Source organism: Eretmochelys imbricata, chromosome 8, assembly GCF_965152235.1.
Source record: "Eretmochelys imbricata isolate rEreImb1 chromosome 8, rEreImb1.hap1, whole genome shotgun sequence".
In the NCBI taxonomy this organism is placed as follows: Eukaryota; Metazoa; Chordata; order Testudines; family Cheloniidae; genus Eretmochelys; species Eretmochelys imbricata.
Window position 1 is genome coordinate 17387041 of NC_135579.1, and position 20437 is coordinate 17407477.

Genomic DNA, 20437 nt, shown 5'->3' on the forward strand with positions numbered 1-20437 from the left:
CTCCAGGCACCCAGTCAATGGAGTCAATCAAGCAACCCCCAGCAGGTGTGCAGGAACAGACGGCCTAACCTAATAAGTGCTTTAATGTACGGTGTATAGAGAGAGACAAGAGCAGTCAAACTGGCCTCCATGGCATAATTGAACAGTCAGTGCTGTCTCCTTTCTGTTGAGCAAAAACATTTTTCTTCTTTCCAAACCAGGACAGCTAATTTCAGGCCAAACTCACCCATAGTAGACTCAAGGACTGTTTTAGTTAGCTCAGTATACAAGCTGGTTAGGTTGTCTTTCCTGGGTTGGCAGCTGAGGTCTGCTGGCTGGTTGTCCAAGTAGCTTCTCTTGCCGGGCTGTTGAGATAGTGGCCCTCTGGTCTCTAACAGGCTGTTTCTCCCTGTTTTGCTTCTCACCTCCACAGTCGTTAAAATAGATCCAAAAAAAGGAGGCGGGAACAGAACAATTGTGGTGGCTCTCACCACTGGTAACGAGGTGATGATGTCACATTAAATCATCATCTAGTGACAGGACGCAGCAAAGGGAAAGGAATGGGGACAGGATTAAAAATCTGTCTGAAAGGCTCTGCTGTCCCCAGGTAAACCCATACATAAGTGCTGGAACTAGGGATGCTGGGAGTGCTACCGCCCCCCTGGCTTGAAGTAGTAATAACAACCCAGATACATGGTTTCTGCCACACCCTCACTATAAAAATTGTTCCAGCACCGCTGGGCCTATCAGCAGCAAAGAAACGTGTGTGTGTTCTTTGTGTACAGCTGGTGAGGGGTACGTCCCTGGTTCTCCCCATTCCCTTCTCTACCAGGATGGAGTATTTGTACTGATAAAAAAAATCTAGTAAAATGGGAATGAAGTGTGGGTCTGAAAGCTTCTTCCCCAGAAATTGTTCAGATACCTGATGCGGTGTCCAGCCTGTTAGAAGTTTGGGACATTTCAAAGAACACACGTTATGCAAAATGCGGCAGCTGATGTGAGAGTTTCCTTTTCTTTACTTCTTAGACTGGATGGGGCCAGCAGGTGGGACAAATCTTCCTGTAGAGGAGAAGTTGCTGCTTCTTCACCCCGGACAAGAGATCGAGAGCCTCTCAAATCCCGCAGCCAGGCATCAGCTCTTTCTACTCCTTCCATTTCAAGTTCCCCTTCCTGATGAGAACTCACATCATGAGTCAGAGAAAAGGGGGAGTTCAGGGAAAGCAAATTGCCCAAGCCAAGAAGACCAGGGAACGCTCTCCCTATGCTTATCCACACATCTTTTAATCCTGATTTCCTAATCCTGATCCTGCGCCACTGAAATCAATGGGAGTTTGGCCATTGACTTCAACAGGCACAAGGTTGGTTCAACAGAACCAAGAATTTAAGGAAAGCTTTTGGAATCCACAGTGCCTGACAGGGGTCAAAATTACACAAAGTGAGTTTGCAAAATAACAACTGGGCAACTGTGCATGCAGGCAGACCTTCACATGCACAGGTATACCTCGTGCACGTGAAAGAAAAGCTATCTATGCACAACTGGTGCTCACACTGTTTTGCAGATGATGCTCTCACCTTGGAAAAACTTTTCCTTCATATTTCAGTTATTATTTATTTGCACATCATTGGCATGGGGAAAAAAATTGGAGCTGTTCACCCTTCTTGTGGCAAAACAGCCTGGGCCTTGGAATGACATTTAGAAAAGTGGACGGTGAGCTCTGAAATCAATGAAGAAAGGACTCAACTTGAAACTGGAATTTGTGGCAGAAATGCAGTGGGCAGGACTGTTTGAACTAACATTTGAAATACTGGTTAAGCTGTACAGTAATTAATTTGATACTGATTCACACAAATATATATTTTATGCATTCCTGCTTAATTCTGAAAAGCTTCTTTTCCTCCCCTTTTCTATTATCAGAAGATGGTCTAATGAAAACTATTTCCCCCCCATTTCATTAAATGTTAAAGGGCAATTCAATTTCCTCCCTTGCTTTCTTCCTCTTTCTCTAGGTTTCCTTATGTACTGGTCTGACTAGTGTGATATGTTATCTTTATAATGATGATGCCATGGGGTTTTAGTGTAAAACCTTGAGGTTCACAAGTTGTCGCCAGAAGCCAATAAAAATTACACTTATGGCACTTTATGTAGCCTGAAAGCCTGGGTGTGATTCTGATTTCACTGACACCTGAGTAATTTTGGAGTAACTCCAGTAGAACCAGTTGATTTACAGCAATTTGAAACCAGTAAACTGAGCCCCTTGATCTTCAAGAGAATGTTTAGCAGAGTTTCACACCTTTCCCAAAACTGTCAAAAATATATCTATCAAAAGGAGAGAGCTATAGATTTTTTCCCTCCTGATGTAAATGTATTTTCAACATAGAGGATAAATGGCAATTGAAAGGTCCCTGCTTTTAACACTTCCAGTTGATTCTCTCAGGGCTGAATCCTGTGGTGTGCTGAATCAGTCAAGTTGTTTTCTTTGACTGGAGGTGTTTTGTATATCTTTATCTCTAGGCCAAAAGGAGGTCAGTGCCTGGACCATTTGCAGGTGATGAGACTATTTCAGTGATGCAGTCATCGTGGCAATGTGACAGAAAACTAAAAACACAGGTGTACCCTAAACCACTTAGTACACAATATAAACACGTTTCAGAGTAACAGCCGTGTTAGTCTGTATTTGCCAAAAGAAAAGGAGTACTTGTGGCACCTTAGAGACTAACCAATTTATTTGAGCATAAGCTTTCTTGAGCTACAGCTCACTTCATTGGATTCAGGGTTACACGTTGCACTCCCAGAATTTCTGTCTGATTCTCCATTCAGAGGGAAGGGCAATCTGATCTGTTTCTGTTTCTGGGATGCACTTGAATAGCACTCAGGCTCACCTTTTAGGGTACATGCTGAAGCTCCCTCCCCATGGTGGCCCTGTCCACCCGCTCCCTTACTTTTAGGAAGGATGGAGGGAGCAACCCCTGTGTTCTCCTGAGTGCATGGTCGGTGATTATCTCTAGTCCTTGCATAGGAGGTTCATGGCAGGCACTCTGCCGTGTACATTGGCCAAACTGGACAGTCTCTATGTAAAAGAATAAATGGACACAAATCAGACGTCAAGAATTATAACATTCAAAAACCAGTCGGAGAACACTTCAATCTCTTTGGTCACTCTATTACAGACCTAAAAGTGGCAGGTTCTTCTGCAAAAAAACTTCAAAAACAGACTCCAAGGAGAGACTGCTGAATTGGAATTAATTTGCAAACGGGATACAATTAATTTAGGCTTGAATAAAGACTGGGAGTGGATGGGTCATTACACAAAGTAAAATTATTTCCCCATGTTTATTCTCCCCCCTCGCCTCACTGTTCCTCAGACGTTCTTGTCAACTGCTGGAAATGGCCCACCTTGATTATCACTACAAAAGGTTTTTTTCCCCCTCCTACTCTCCTGCTGGTAATAGCTCACCTTACCTGATCGCTCTGGTTACAGTGTGTATGGTAACACCCATTGTTTCATGTTCTCTGTGTATATAAATCTCCCCACTGTATTTTCCATCCGATGAAGTGAGCTGTAGCTCACAAAAGCTTATGCTCAAATAAATTTGTTAGTCTCTAAGGTGCCACAAGTACTCCTTTTCTTTTTGCGGATACAGACTAACACAGCTGCTACTCTGAAACCTGTCATCTTCCCCCCCTGTGCACCTTTGCAATGGTCACAGCCAATCTGGGCCAGATTCTCTGCTGGTGTAAATGGCATAGTTCCATTGTTGTCCATGGGGCTGTGCAGATTTATACCAGCTGAGGATCTGGCTTGTAATGTGGTAGATGGGGGGTATAAATAGAGAATAATGGGATGATGTCAAGGAAGGAAAAATTCAGGGTTGGTATCAAAAAATCTTGCTGCTGATGAGCTCAATGTATTAGTTTGTGGAATGGCTTCCCAAAGGAAGTGGTTGAAGCTCCATCACTAGGGACACATTAAGCTTGTTGGCACAAAACTCTAGAGACTGTGCTGTAGAGAAGAATCCTGCACAGGCAAGGAGATAAGCTGAGTCTCTAACTTCTGTGGATAGCTCTGGGACTGAGGAGACTGAGTCTTATTCATGGCTTGGCCACTGGGTGACCTTGGGCAAGTCAGTTTACCTCTTGTGCCACAGGTTCCCCATCTGTAAAATGGGGATCACAATGCTTATCTCCTTTGTAAAGCATGTTGCAATCTATTGAAAAAAAGTACTCTATAAGAGATAGGTAGGAGTAGCATTACTAAAATGGGTTTCCTCTTTACAAGTTTTAATTACAGAGTCATTGTCAACTTGCAAAAAGAAAAGGAGTACTTGTGGCACCTTAGAGACTAACCAATTTATTTGAGCATGAGCTTTCGTGAGCTACAGCTCACTTCATCGGATGCATACCGTGGAAACTGCAGCAGATATTATATACACACAGAGATCATGAAACAATACCTCCTCCCACCCCACTGTCCTGATGGTAATAGCTTATCTAAAGTGATCATCAAGTTGAAGTGAGCTGTAGCTCACGAAAGCTCATGCTCAAATACTTTAGATAAGCTATTACCAGCAGGACAGTGGGGTGGGAGGAGGTATTGTTTCATGATCTCTGTGTGTATATAATATCTGCTGCAGTTTCCACGGTATGCATCCGATGAAGTGAGCTGTAGCTCACGAAAGCTCATGCTCAAATAAATTGGTTAGTCTCTAAGGTGCCACAAGTACTCCTTTTCTTTTTGCGAATACAGACTAACACGGCTGTTACTCTGAAAATTGTCAACTTGAAATCTAGTCAATTAAACAAAGAAGATAAAAGTAGTTACATTTCCTACTGCTGCTCCCAATCTTCTTCTACTAATTTTCTTGGGTTCACAACAGCATTTTTCTCAAGATGTAAGTGTTTCCCTTCCATAGTTGCTTTATGAAAGATACTCACAGACAACAGGGAAAAATGCCTGACTGTACAGGGGAATACAGTGAAAATAACTATGCACAAAGTGCTGTCAACTGGACAAAGTAAACACAGGAAAAAAGAGAGAAACATATTTTTCCTTCTAATCTCTCCCTTGTATCAAACTTAATATTTTCAGAAAAAATGTGTTTTTTAAGTTAACAGTGTCACTTTAAGAAAGCTATTTACTGGATTCCTGATATTTTCCAAGAGTCCACTGTGCAGTCACGTACATCCCTATCAGCTAGTTTGCACCTGATGGATTTCTGCCTTTTTGAACACTTCGGTTGCTTGCTGGAATAAATCATTTTCTGTTTATGCAGTACAGGAGTTCTGTACCAGTTCTCTTCTTACCAGGAAACAATAGGTAGTTGCAGCAGAGGAAAAATGCCATCAAGTTAAAATGTCAACCACAATAAGGAGCTGCAAATCAATAAGGCTTATGGATGTGTTTTTCCAAATTTCACACAATCAGTTTGTACCAAGCCTCGTGTATGCAATGTCTTTTCCAGAGCTGGGAGAATTATAAGAAAAAAATTCAATTTAGCCATTATTGACTTTTTCAGACTAGATAAAGAACCAGTCTTGAAGCAAGTCTACGAATTAAATTTCGCCACACAGACTGCAAGACTCCTTCATCGTTGACAGGGAACAGCAAGTAACAGGGTGGGGAAGTTTTTTTTCCAACTGTTTCTATAATTGATGTGAACTTTGGTCACAGCTCCTAGCAAGATGGAGAATTTGAAAGACGGGTGCGGCAGGTTTCAGCAGTGCATCTTTTTAAAGAACGCATGAGCATTTTGTGAGCTTGCAAAGCCCTGTTTCACTCCAGTGGGCTTGACTTTCTCATGGAATAAAAATCAGCAGTTTCTGTTCAGCGATATGTTTTAGTATATGCCCAACAGCCATGGCCCAGTTAAGATTGCAGAGGGCCAGTCTAGCTAGTACTGGGTACAGTGGCAACACTTCTGTTGCATTCAGTGGGCCTGATTCACTACTGCCCTGCCCTTCATTTAGTCATTCATATCAGTGCAAAATGAGTGCCAAGTGGAAGTCAAATGCTACCATTCTGATTTGCAAGTGTTTCACACCCACACAAGGTTCAGAGCAATGGCAAAAGAGGCCCCATTGGAACTGGAGCAGGACCTCTGTGCCCATGTTTTTCAACAATGCCCAGCCAGTTAAGGGAGTTCTGGTGTGTAAAGAAGCCCCAAAGAAGATACGACTGTAGTGTGTGCCTTCGTTTTAAAGCCCCTTGACCACAGCAGCGTTGTGTAGTGTAAACGAGAACCTAGCCCAAAGTCTCCATGAGCGAAAATATCAGTCACTCCACAGCTGAACTGAAGCACTAAATGGCAAGTGATTCCCAGAAGCCTCTGCAACAGAAAGGGAGACAACCCTACATTTAAAGATACATAATGCAGAAATCAGAACGACATCTCCTTCCGGTTACTTACCAACAGCCTGATCAGAAAGCCTTTGAGGCTTTGTCTGTCCTCCACAATCTTTCCATAAAGTACAAACTACTTGCTTTTCTTTCGGTTTCATTTGTACAGTGTGAATTGCAGAGAGCTTCCCTGGAAGAGTAAAATGTGAAGCATTGCATGTGAAGCACTAAAAGCCATGCCCAGTGTCTGTTTTATGGGTGGAATAAAATGCCGTGTTGCTGATATAAGGCTGCTCTACAGCATGCTGAATTACACTTTTCTTGACCTTAATAATGCTACCAATCTGCACTAGTTGGAGGTGATAATTACATTTTACTGGGAAGATGGATGCTTCCAAATGACATTTAAATCCATGATTATCTCGGCAGTTTGGTCAGGACACACTTTTTATCAGGGCCAGCTTTCCTTCTTTGTCATGGATTATGGCTATTGGGCAGTTCTCCAGTAGAACATGGAAAAAAAAAAGAATTCCCTGTACTTTGTAGACAAGAGACATGTTGACACAGACAACCCCTTCTTGCAGTCAGCTCCCTTTTTTTCCAGTATATGACTGTTGTGTAAATTTTTTGCGTGTGTGGGGTGAGAAATGTTTACTTTGCATAAATAGTCTGCAATAACTGGAACTTTAGTGCTGCTTTTTGTTTCTTTTTTAAAAAGAATAAAAAGCTACATTTAATTAAATGAAAGAATAGAGAGGATGGTGATTAAAATAATAATGACAGCATCTTTCTCAATAGCAAGTTGCAGGCCGTTGAAGCATTATAGTCTGGATTTTATTTTGACATAGAGAACATTTTGGTTTTTTCCTTAGAAGAAGTCACATTCCCAAGGCAATGCATTAGGGTATATTTTTGTGTGCGTGTACATACGTGTCGACTCCACTAGATTAAATTCTATTCTCTGGGCTCCATTGTGAGAAGGATGCTACTTCTGAATGTAGATCTCACTGTTTGCTTACAATAGGGATATGTCAGCTGTCTCCAGCACATTCACAGCCTGCCCTGGACCTCAGAGCAGTTATTCTTGCTCTTTCAACAAATGAGCTATCAGGAGTATCGCATCTTGCTCCAGAGTGCCACCAATGCATTACATGCGGGCGGGGGGGGGGGGAGCTTTGTGATGGAGCCACATGATGAAGCAGTGCACACTTGACTATAAGGACACAATGATAGAGAGCAGCAACAGTGTCTGCATACAAAATGACTCCATCTGCGTCCCCACGTGTGCTCTGCACCCAGCCAAGTAACTCAAATTAACGCATTAGGCAGAGGAGTTCTCCCAGCTTTGTCTTGTAGGTTTTTTTGTGAGTGCTGGCCTGTAAACACCGGGGATTAAATCCTGGTCCTATTTGAAGTTAAGGACAAATTTTCTATTGGCTTCAATGGAGTCAGGGTTTCACCCTAGCATGTTATTGTAGGGATGCCCATAACTGGTAGGTTGTATGTCCTACCTTATTATTTTAGGACTGCCTGTCAGTGTTAATCTGCTCAGCCTGGCTTGTTGTCGTAGGGTTGCTCATGAGACTAAGCTGTGCGGGCTGTTTTGTTATTGTAGGCTAGCTCATGAGTGCTACGTTTTTTGGCTTTCGTATTTTATTTTACAAAAAGATAATTGCAGAATTCAGTAAAGACAGAAAGAATTAATGGACATTACAAACATATATTAGCAAAAAAGATAGGTTGGATTTTGAGCCTATCAATCTTGACAACATACTATTAATGGGGAAATTTGACGGGACATAGAATAACATTTCATCAATCAATACCTGAACAGTTTGAATATTCTAAGTAAGAAAATTCCTAGGTCTATGCAGCTGTTTCAGGGATAGCTTGATTTTTACTCTGCGACACCTATTCCCTGAACAAGAATTATATCTTCATTCCTTTCTCTTCAAGCATGTTTTGTTCCCTTTTGCCTGGCCCTTTACTTATTAAATCAAAACCTTTGGAAGACCAAACATGAGAATGAGCTTGTGGACCATTTACATGTTGTGAGGCCATAACTTTGTCCATGAATTGGCAGCAGCTTAAACACTGGATTTTTGCTGAGGGACATCCAGCTGGATATTGGCTCCATTTGGCTGTTAGTTTATCACTTACCTTTTTTTTCTGGATTAGTGATCCTGGGCTAGATCCTACAACCTTTATTTACCTAGGAATCTTATTGGCATCAATGGAACTACTAATGTGAGTGAGGGTTGAAGGAATGGGCCAAAGGTTGAAGACCTTATTCTGATTTTACTCAGATCTTACAGTCAGTGGGAATTTGGCTATGAAGAATCTGAGTGAGCATCTCAGGATTTGGCCTGTTAGTAAACTGCTATGGAGTTAGCAGCAAATGAACCACTCCTGAGATTTACCCCGGCTTTCTGAAACAATCATTGTTCACTTATCAGAAAATAACAACATAGCTCTTTGCATTAACATAGTGGTTTCATCTGAGGATCTCAAAGCACTTTTCAAACATTCATTAATGAAGTCTAACAGCAAAACCATTTTACACATACATAAACTGAAACACAGGGGAACAGATTCTCACTTGCACGAAGGGTCTTTGCTCTGCTGTGGCAATCTAAAGGGGCCTTAAAGTGGACATTAATGCCCCTTTACACTGGCAGAGTGGAATAAAGGAATATTATTGTTAATGAGAATCAGGCCCAGCGAGTTTAAGTTCCTGATCCAGCAAAGCACTTCCACATGTGTGTAAGATGTTGATCACACTGACTTACCCAAGATTATACTGAGAAAACTTAGACTAGAACCCAGGAGTTCTGAGAGGTTTTATCCTGCTCTAACCACTATACTAGATTCCTTTCCTCCCCATTTTCTTCTGCTACCACAAGTGTACTTAATAGACAGTAGTTTATTTGGTGGCATATGAAGGAATACCCTGCTGTGTGTGTATGGCAGCCCAGATGTCTGTGCTTTTTGTAACCGCACTGTGTGCTTTGTTCTTTCTTTTAGGTGAGCCTTCAAGGTGGTCTTCATCCCATTGTGACTGCTGCTGCAAAAATGGCAAAGGAGATAAAGAGGGGGAAAGTGGCACATCTTGCAATGAACTATCCACTTCCAGCTGTGACAGCCAATCAGAAGCCAGCTCCCCACAAGAGACTGTCATCTGTGGCCCTGTCACCCGCCAGCCCAACATACAGACTCTAGATCGGCCAATCAAGAAGGGCCCAGTACAGCTACTTCAACAGTCTGAAATCCGAAGAAAAAGTGACCTGCTCCGAACTCTAACGTCTGGCTCCAGGGAATCCAACTCTAGCAAAAAAAAAGCAGTGAAAGAAAAGCTCTCTATTGAGGAAGAGTTAGAAAAATGCATCCAGGATTTCCTTAAAATCAAAATCCCAGACAGGTTTCCAGAAAGGAAACACCCCTGGCAATCTGAACTGCTACGAAAGTATCATCTATAAGAGTGGGGCGGGGCAGGGGGAAAATAACCTTATTGCAATTTACAGATCAAGATCCTTAACGATAAGGAAATAAAAGGAATCATAACAATTTGTTAGGTCACAAAACAAATCCATCTTGATAGTACTGCCTAATTTGCCTATTTCACCTTAACATTTATAGTCACAGGGTAATGATATTTTTCAAGTTGTGGAAGCACAATGAAAAATGCTTTTGTTTGTAAGCTCCTAGTCTTACGCAAGATGAATACTTTACACACTAAAGGCACAACAACATCACCAACTAAAGAAACCCACACACAGATGCACCTGGTACCGGTGGAGAAAGTCCCACACATGATCAGGCAGTGGCCGGGGGGTTTCCGCAAACTACATGCCTTTTGAGTTCTCCTTTTAATTAATTTATTTGGAGGAGTCAGGGAGGGGCAGATGTACATGATTTAAAGAAACACACTATGCCATGTCAGTTTACATGAAGGATGTGTGTATATATATATATGTATGTATACACATGAATATACATATACATGTGTGTATATTTATATTGCATAATGAATTTTTCTGGTTCTCTCCTTATAACTGCACTTTCTCAACAACAACAATGAAAAAGCAATTCTTAGCACTCTGTGTGCTCCATTTCCCCTCTAGCTTTATGAGGTGTGAACAGTAGAAGACCATCTCTCTCCATCTGTTATTTTTTGGGGCGGGGGGAGTTTGGAAGTGGAGCACTGTAAAAGTGTTTGTGTCTGTTGCAACTGTGGGCAAAATATTCCATGAATTTTTGATATGATGTATATTTTAATCTCCTTTGTTCCAACACCTCTTCCCCAAAGCTTCCGGATGACAAAGGGTTTATTAAGGAACGATTCAAATTGGAAAGGGGGATCCAGAGATGGCGGGTCAAGCCGCTGAGCCAGTGATCTCAGCTGATTTATGTAAGCCTGCCAGACCCTGCTGCCAAAGAGTCTTTGGCCCAAACAAATGAGGAGAGCCGCCTCCCGTTCCCATCCGACGCAGATGCAATTATAAGAAATGATAAACCTAACAAGATGCATTTTGTGCTCTGACTGGCAGGAAATTGATTGGTAAAATGGCAGGCACCACGCCATTCCAGCTAGATACATTTCAAAAGGAAATTAAAAATTGAATAGAAACCAAACACACTCTGTAATGGAAACTGCCTTATCAGCATCCTTTCTGTAGTCTGTAGGATAACCCATTGGGTGGCAGGCTTAATTTAGTACCATTCGTTACCCATAATGTGTAATAAATGGGAAATTATCGGCAAGCTCAGTTTGATGGGACTGCGGGGAGGAAGGGATGCCGCACGCAGGCACAGCAGTACAAGAACCTACTGAGCCCAGGCAACAACAACAAGAAAGCACAGTCCTTCCTTGACAGGTTCGCCTAAAACTGCCTCTTAGTTGTCATTCCGGAGCTAATTCTTTCCACAGACCAGTAAGAACCTGATGTCCCTCCACAGTCCAGTGGGAGCCAAAGGTCCCATGGATGGGATTTGAAAAGTGAAGAGTCAGGTAATGAAGGGGAGTCCCAGGGACAGACTGCATCTGGTGGGATGAGATTGGTGTCTAAACAGTCTGTAAAGCAGTTACCTAGAAATGCATTGCATCAGTGGGTCCACGTGGGCCTTCCACTGGCTGCAGATGGGAGCTAGTTAGCTGGGGAGTTTGGCACATGTCAATCAATGTCTCAAGACATAAAGCAGAGGCACAGAAACCAATAAAGCCGATAGCTTTATAAGCGGTGATATTGCCTTGTTTAGAATCAGTAACATTTCTAAAGCTTCACTATCTCTAGCATTCCCAATTCACAATGCTACAAGGGAGATGACTTCAAGTGTGCATAGAATAGAGGTACATTTGGATTGAACGTAGTATATTTGAGTAGGTCTGAGGCCCAGTCTCCTTGCCTGCAGGTGCAATTTGCTCCCACATAATTTGAACTTACATTTTTTTTTCACCTGCAAAATGAACTGTGATGGCAAATCTGCATAATCAGATAGGTAAAGGTCCTGTCATTCAGATTTGTGTCTACCATTGAACTGCAAGTGCAATGCAGGTACAGGTTTTGTGGGTGCTAATTGCATGTGCAAAAGGGAAGTGACATGTCTCAAACTACTGAAAAATGTGAGATGCTTGTGAACAGAGCTGAGCATAAACCAAATCCCCAGATCAAAACACCCTCAAATTACAGGGATATGAGATCTGGATTTTGTAGTTTGGAGTCATCTCTAGTTAAGGTTGCAAGGATTTACCAAGATATTTTACATGAGAGAGGGATGCTAGTTCTAGGGATTCCTAATTATTGTCATGTGTAGAGTAAATATAGTAAGCAAAAGCCTGACCTGAGAAGTGCTGAGCTAAATTGAACAGCTCTGCACCACACAGGATCAGGCAGTAAACAAATTCAATTATTAAAACACACGTTCACACTCAAACAGATGCATTTCAGATGCACACCTACCCACATTCACATGCTTGCACACACATATTCACATGCACCTTTGCACATCCATGTGCTTGCACACATACATCTGCTTGCCACAGATTTGCTTTTCCTCTTTTTAAAAACAATTGTCTCTCTTGTACATTCACTCATCCCTATTTACAGCTGCTGACCTGGAATCACTCTTGATAGCACTGTGTTAAAAAGTTTTCCTGCAACTTTCCTTGTGTGTGTCAATGCAAAGCAAGAACACTAGGCTGGCTCCCAAGACATACGGATTGGCTTAAATGGTGCTTTTTCTCTTTCTTGTTATGTCCACACCAGAGAACAGCTCCATTGTCTCTGACACTTTAAGACTTCGAAACTGTGATTTTTCTATTTTGAGCCAGTCAGTATCAGGAAGACATGCCAAATCAGAAAGTGAGCCTTTTGCGAGGTTTTGATACCATCAGGCATTATGCAGAATCCTCCTCCACTATCAGTTCTGCTCTCTGCAAGTCACAAGGAAGAAGTCTAACATTAATTCATTGTATTAGCAAATTAGGGAGAAAATGAGCAGAGGGTTGACTCTCACTCTCGCTTCAGCAGGAATTTGTTTTGAGATTTCCATGCACAACATAAACCATTTCTCTACTTTGATAACCCAGAATGGCTAGAACCTGGCATCCTCAGCTTCAGAGTTTCACTTTTTCTTTTTAATCTCCAAAACATTGCATTACACAATATGAGGGACCAAGAGAAGGAGAGTGTACCCTGTTTTTCTTTCTTTCTCTCAGAGTTTGAATGGACTTGACTCAGTTTGCACAGGACTGTACAATGATTAATATCTGCAGAAAAAATTAGACCAAATGAAATGCACCAGAATGGCTTTGATCCATGTGGCCTTCATATTTCCCATTTTAGATTAAATGATTATTACTCTGCACCACTACCGAAATAAGAGTCTTGAACTTTAATGATCACTAGCCGGAAAGCTTATATGTATATTCTGCTTTGTTACTGTAGGGAACTTATATAGTATATCCATTCCCAGGACCAAATTTATCTCAGGATTAACTCCACTGACTATGGTGAAGTTCCATCAAAGATAGCTTTGTTCCCTGGAGATTTCAGCTCTCCATTTCAGGTCATGCTCCTCATTATTTCAATTGAAAGAGTGACTGCTCCACTTGTTTAACATCAGTATAGACTTCCTGGGCCTGATTCGAAGGGATGGTTACAGCTGAAGCTGGAGGGGTGAATCCCAGCTTGTGTAGACATAATGCTAGCTCTCTCCGAGCTAGCATGCTAAATATGCTCCTTGCTTAACGTTGTAGTTTTGTTCCTGAAAAATGCTACTTTAAGCAAAACGATGTTAAGCGAATCCCATTTCCCCATAAGAATTAATGTAAATGGGGGGTGTGGTTAGGTTCCAGGGAATTTTTTTTTCGCCAGGCAAAAGACATTATATACATATGCAGTATAAGTTTTAAATAATTGTAAACAAACAATTTAATAGTGTACTCACCAATGATGATTGTGAAGCTTGGTTGAGGCAGGGGCGTAGTGGGGTTGGGGCACGGAGGCTTGTTTGGCTCCCCTACTCTGCCTACAGCTCCTGCCGGGGAGTGGGGTCGGGGGCTTGCCTGCTCCCCGGCAGGAATGACGGGCAGGCGGAGAGGGGTAAGCTCCCATGCCCCGATCCCACTCCTGAGCAGGAGCGCCGGGTGGGCAGAGTGGGGCAAGCCCCCATGCCCCGACCCCACTTGCCGGAAGGAGCTGCGGGTGGAGCAGGGGAGCCAAACAACCTTATAACGGAACATTGCACAACTTTAAATGAGTATGTTCTCTAATAGATCAGCAACCTAATAACGCAACAATGTTAACCAGGACAACTTTAAGTGAGGAGTTACGGTACTGTAGTCCCAGTAGCACAGACAGTGGTGAGTGGTGGGAGAGGCTAGTCAGCCTGAGTACAAACCCCATGAGTCTGTACCCTGGTGGTGAGCCCGAGCTGCTGCAACGACACTATTATATTTAATGTGCTAGTTTCAATGAGAGCAAGCTAGGCATTGCACCCCCCAGCTCCATGTGTAGGCATAACTTTGCGCAGCCTTGGCAATGTAAAGTCACCCACTTTGAGATTGGTTTACAGTGCTGGAGTGGTGTACGAGGCCTTCGTGAAAATGAGAATCTGGCCCCTCAGTGAAATGCTTTTTGCCCATAAGTGTCTTAAGTAAATTCTTCTGTTTGGGGTACGTGCAGCCTTGGGAAGGAGGTTGGACAGCTCTGCATGGGAAGTATCCTAAAAACAGCCCAGAGAGGACTAAACTCAAACTTGTCCCTGTTGCTGCCTGTATGTGTCAAAGAGTTTTCCCAATCCCTTTCTAGCCTCAGAGCTAGGAAGCTGATGTGGAACTCGCGGCTCCCGCATGACAGTGTATGTGCTGTGCAGAAACAAACGCATATGTTTCATTTTTTTACAGCCTGTTACTCAATGCAAGAGGAACCCTAGACATAGCAATCCTCTAAAATTAGGCACTTACTCGAAAAGACAAACCCTTCTGCTGGGAATATCAGCTTCCGAAAGGAGAGTAAGAAATAGCATGCACTGACTGGGTTCTGTGAGTCAGGTCACAGAAAATGGCCAGATAGGAAGGAACTACACTTTTCCCTTAAAGATGCTCCCTCCATATTATGGCTGGGACTTAAGGAAGTTAGGTGCCAACTTTCAATCGCTGATGAGTGCCTAACTCCCTTAGGCCCTTTTAATAAAACAAGTCTTATATTGTCAGTTGTTTGCAGGAGCACCCATAATGTGGTGAGTGCTGTGCTGATGATGAGAGCATAGTCCCTGCCTGCCAGATGAGAGACACGCAGACGAACAGACGAGCTACAAGGGGACATGTACAATGTAAAAACGCAGTGCTCCGTGGGACGACGGGCCAGGCTTGGATAGTAGGGAGTTAATATGGGGTTTATTAGCATATAAACTATCCCTCCATGTTATCCTCATTCTTGCTGTTTGTACCGGGTTAATTTCTTGTAGGTGCATGGGTTTCTGAGGAAGGAATTTGGTCTCTATATGGGGGGTTGATTATCAGAGGCCCTTGCTTGTCTGCTCAGGGTCTGGGTGGTGCACAAGAAGCCACACCCCAGTTTGCATAGCTATGCAAGAATTTCCCATGATAGTAGGCTCTGCGCACCCTATGCTTTGTAGAGTGAAGGGGCTGTTTGCTCACTCTCTCTACTCAGGAAACAGGATGTTGAAAAGGGGTGGGATGTTGGCTGTCCCCCCCCCCCCCGGCACTAGCTGCAGGCTGGTGCACCAGGGAAACTGTTTCCACCCGCACTCCTCCTTCCTCCCTCCCTGGCTTCCCCTCCAGTGCACACAGAAAAGCTGCAGAGATTTGCCTATCTGTCTGGTGCTTCTCCTGATGTGGCGTGGGGCTGTCCTACCCATTACTGCCTGAAGAATAAAGCCACAATTAAGACTTAATCATTAGCGGTATTGGTGGAGGGGTTGATATGTGCGAAGCTTACACTGCTTCTGCCTCTGATGTACACATTCTGTGGAGAGAGGACTTTGGACTCTAGAAGTGTCACTCTGGCACCTGTCTTTAACACTAAAGTAGAAGAAATGAGGGGAAATTACATACCCCCAGATTAGGAGCCGTCGTGGGCATTGTCCAGACAGGGTAATTTTTCTGTTACTCAATGTGACAGTCGTAGTCACAATTCTTACATTAGGATATCAACTCTCTTCACTGTACAGACTCTTTTTTTTTTCTTGTCAGCCTGATCTCAGTGCTGGCCTTTTCATTCATTTACATGCAGCAATGGGTTAGAACCAAGCAGCAGATCCTTTACCTGGCCCCATAATAAACACAAGCAGCTGACAGTACCTAGAGATGTAACAAGGGGCTGATTTTTTTCTTCTTCTCTGAGAACTGTAATATATAAACTTTGGAAGACTTGATCTGTGTGTATGTGTGTGTATGCACCCACACACACAGGACTTTGTGGAGTTTGTTCTCATAGATTTATAGGGCACAGGACTACTCACAGCGCTCTGTTAGAAGATGCAGGAGTAATTCCTGCAGAAGGCGGGTAGCAGAATTGTACCTCGGTCGCAGCTGTCAGAACTATAATGGAAGTGAAATGTTATCCTTACTCAAAATTTAAGGAGCCTTTTCATTTCACATGGGCCTTTCAAGCGTTTTCCCCTGGCTATACAAAATGAGGTAGCAAACCATTGTCAGGGCTGTAGTCCGAGCTATCCTTATGTATGTGAATGAGAAAACTGAAAGAGGGAAGAAGAAAAGATAGTAGAAAAACAGAGGTAAAAAAACCCACAGAGGATTTAAGGTGCATGGCTAGTCATGAAGATCCTATTGCCCTGCACCATGCACAATAATTTACACGGGTGCAAAGAACCGATCCGTTCCACTAGAAATAAGCCTGCCAAACGGCAAAAGTCTTATTGACTTCGGCAGCAGCAATATTGTCCCTACATGTTTATCCAATTGGGCTTAAGAAATTAGCCTATTTTAGAAACAATTATTAGGAGCTAAATTGTGCTCTCATATACCCATGTACAACTCCCATTGATGTCAATAGAAGCTTTATGTGCATACCTAGGGGAGGAGCTGACCGTTGGCTATTTCGATTTCACTCTTAAAAATAACTGATTCTGTAATGCATCCCCAGGTTGACTGTGCACCTTTGACCTGGGAATTTGCCTTTGCAACAGAATTTTCTTCCATTGTGAATGTGGAAATCACCAGGCAATTCCCTTACAAAGGCACTTGTTTAAAATTTGCCAACAGTACATTCCTTTCTTCCTTAGTAAAAAAAAAAAAACGTTTCTGGTTAGAACAAAGGATCAGACACCAGATACTGACAGCAAAAACAAAGCATTCTGTATTTGCAACTTAAGGTAACATATCAGCTGCTTACAAATGTATACATATAGCTGCAAGAGGCATAAGGTCCAATCTAACTCCTGTTAAACTCAATGGCAAAAACTCCCAGTGATTTTTAATGGCAGCAGGTTTCAACTTGGAAGTAAAATACAGTGGAAAATACTTATTAGGTAAGGGCTAAGCTTGGTAAATTCCATTTGATTAAGCACGCTAACTTTTGGATTCTTAGGCATACAGGTTTGGTCTAGAAATAGAACCAGATATGTATGTTTTGAGACTAGCCTTTCTAGTAATATTTCCATTACTTTTTTCTTTAGTGAGAAATACCAGAAAATTATGCGCTTCTTTTTTTTTGCTATTTCTGTTTCTGGTTGATGCCAGGTAATACAGAGAGTGTGAAAATGAAATTGAAATAACAAAACTCAAAAGCTAATATTTTGAGCTCTAAAAATGTTTATCGGGCTTGAGTTTGGATTGAGAATATAGGTTCAGTCATTTTTATTTTATTTTTATCCAGCCATGTATGCCCCTTGTTAGAATATGTGTGGTCAGTTATATCACAGATCTGAAGTCAAATTGCAATGCAATTACCTTTCTGAAATATTTGGGGAACAAACTGGATATTTGAGTTATTTTCCACACATAATAAGGGCCAAATCCAAGTTCCTTTGAAGTCAATTTAAAAACTTCCATTGAGTTCATTGGGACCTGAATAACAAATTAAACTTCTGTTAGTAATAAAAATGTGTGTGTCTGAGAGTGAGTGAGAGGAAAGCTGTTAACCTTTAATGTGGCACAAATCCACCCGTATTATGTGGTGAACAGGCCTTATTACTTCTGTGAAGGCATTGCAAAACCAGTCTTTGGTTAACTTGTTCCCTTTTGTGATCTTTTAGGTACAGTTGCTGATTTGCTTAAGACATAGTTTAAAAAGTTCTGTTGTAAATAGCACAAGTGCACCTTGGAGTGACTGTATTCTGAATATATTATGCAGCTGCCATCACCTACCTTTCACAACCATGATGATGTGTTGTACCCCTGGGGTATGGGAGCCATCCAATGATAAATTCACCACTGGTGTAAGTAGGTGCAACTCTGTGGGCTTCTGTGGATTTGTGTACTCTTCCTCAAGAAGTGGATTTGGCTTGCAGCTTCTAAGGTGGCTATCTGAAAAATAATCTTGTCCCTTCTGAAGGTGTTTCATTTCATAAATCCAAACACAGAGATATACCCCTCGATAAGTTAAGTATAACTCAAAGCATAAAAGGGAGAGGAAGGAAGAGCACACAAATCTTCATAACTCCCAGTTACTTTTTTTCCTAAGTTATCTGTAAGTGCAGTACTTCCCAGTGTCGTGTAAATGATTCATAGTAGTGTGGCAGTGGAGGGCAGGTTTTGTACTTTCATTCCAGTTCTGATGGGTCCATTTGGTCTTTTTCTTTGCAAAGAATTGTGCTGAAGTAGAAAATGAAAGCAAGTCTGATCACTACTGGCAATGACCAGAAATTAATCAAGTGATCCCCCCTCTCATCCCACCACTTCTTTGCCCTAAAAACCAAAAGAAGGTAGTCCCATTTCTTACCCTTCCATACACCCCATTTCATCAGCTATGTGTATGCATGTAGACTTGACTTTACAAATACCTTATGTATAAGGCCCCATGTAAATCATGGTACAAAACATTGCCAGGTATCATGGATTGTTCATGCCCAAAGGGGTTTTGTATGTGGAGTATTGGAAAGGGACAAGAAAGCACTGTTCAAATCATTAAAGACATATTTTACGTTTTTTGGCATTGATATTGCTAATGAAAATCAGCTTATGATTATGATGTTGTGAATTTGAATCTATGGCAAGGAACAAATAAAAAGGAACTGGTCTTTAGAACAGAAACAGAACTCCTATTGATGTCAGTGGGTGAAGCATCAGGCCCAATTGCTTTAATGGGCAAAATTCTTCTCTCAGCTCCACATAGAAACCTCTGCTCTGGTTCACGCATGGCTCTCTCATTGACATCATTAATGGGAGCCCCTCACATGTAGAGAAACTGGAGTATAGGAGGGAATGTTAGAAGAGGATTTTGGCCTTTTGTCAGCAATTGGTACTGAGCTAGCCAAAAATATAACTCAACTCTTTAGATTTCACATAGACACACAACCATAGAGTAAATGCATCTAATGCAATATTTCCACAGCAAACATAGGATTTTGTGTTTCTTTTGTGACTTCTGTGATATTGTGATCTATACGGGGCCTTGCTCATATTACATTTTCTGACCTCATACAAGCACTTAATGACTTTGCCGGGCCTGAGTCAGTCTGTTGCACATTGATGTATATCAAGTGGCACCTACTGAATTACCTCTTCTACTTTCCAATGTGGTTCACTTGTACATAAGTGTAATGTCAACTTGTTTACAGGTTATTTTGTGAGTAATTGTAAAAAAAAAAAAATGCAGTTTTAACTAAAAGTTTAAAGGAATCAACTTTACTGGAAGGTGTTTAAAAAAATGAATGTGCTTAATACAGTATAGACATCATTGATTAAGGTCTCACATGAATGCATGTATCTCCATGTTGTCAGTCCCCACCAGTGAGGTTATTTGGCAATATTCTGCAGTCTGTGAATAGCAAATATACATAAACTACTGTGACTCTAGCAAATATAACTCAGTACCTGTTTTTACTGTGGTATGTAAAACATGTAGCTTTTAGCCTGCTGTATTTCCCTGTTAAAAATAAAATCCTGAAAGAAAGAGATGCTTGGGGGGAGATGCCTGTGATCTGAGAGTAGTCATTCTTGGAATGGCATCTGCTGGACATATCTGGTCCAACTACTAGACAAACTGCCTATATACAAAAGCACTGGGTCTTCAATGGTAGATATAACTGAAGCTCTTACCATTCTGCTTTAGCTGCACTTCTGGCAGAGAATCATGCGGTTTTGTTTACTCTCTTCATTGCTAGTGATTCTAATTAGATATTAATAGCTTCCATATACTGTTTTAGTCTTTATGCAGTAGTCTAGCGAAAACATACAGCTATCAGTATTGTGAAACTGTGTGGCTGCAAATCTGCTGCTATTTTGTCTCACCATTCAAAAAAAAATTTCATCTACATTGTATTGGCACAAATCATAATAAATCATTTGGTATCATGTAGTTGTCATATATAAAGATGTGTACATGCTGACATGTTACACTATAATTTAGCACCAACTGATGTTGCCTGTTATGTCTTAGATTGGAGGTAATTCCCCTTGAACTCTGTTTCTTCCTACT

At 41.8% G+C, this 20437-nt stretch overlaps 1 protein-coding gene across 1 annotated transcript in view; it reads left to right on the forward strand.

Moving 5' to 3' along the window:
- KCTD16 (potassium channel tetramerization domain containing 16) overlaps positions 1 to 9790 on the forward strand; it is a 163576-nt gene extending 153786 nt beyond the window's left edge. The window contains exon 2 of the mRNA XM_077825025.1: positions 9339 to 9790. Within this exon, the coding sequence (XP_077681151.1) occupies positions 9339 to 9790 (452 nt within the window). The remainder of the gene's footprint in view (positions 1 to 9338) is intronic.
- The last annotated feature ends 10647 nt before the right edge of the window (positions 9791 to 20437 follow it).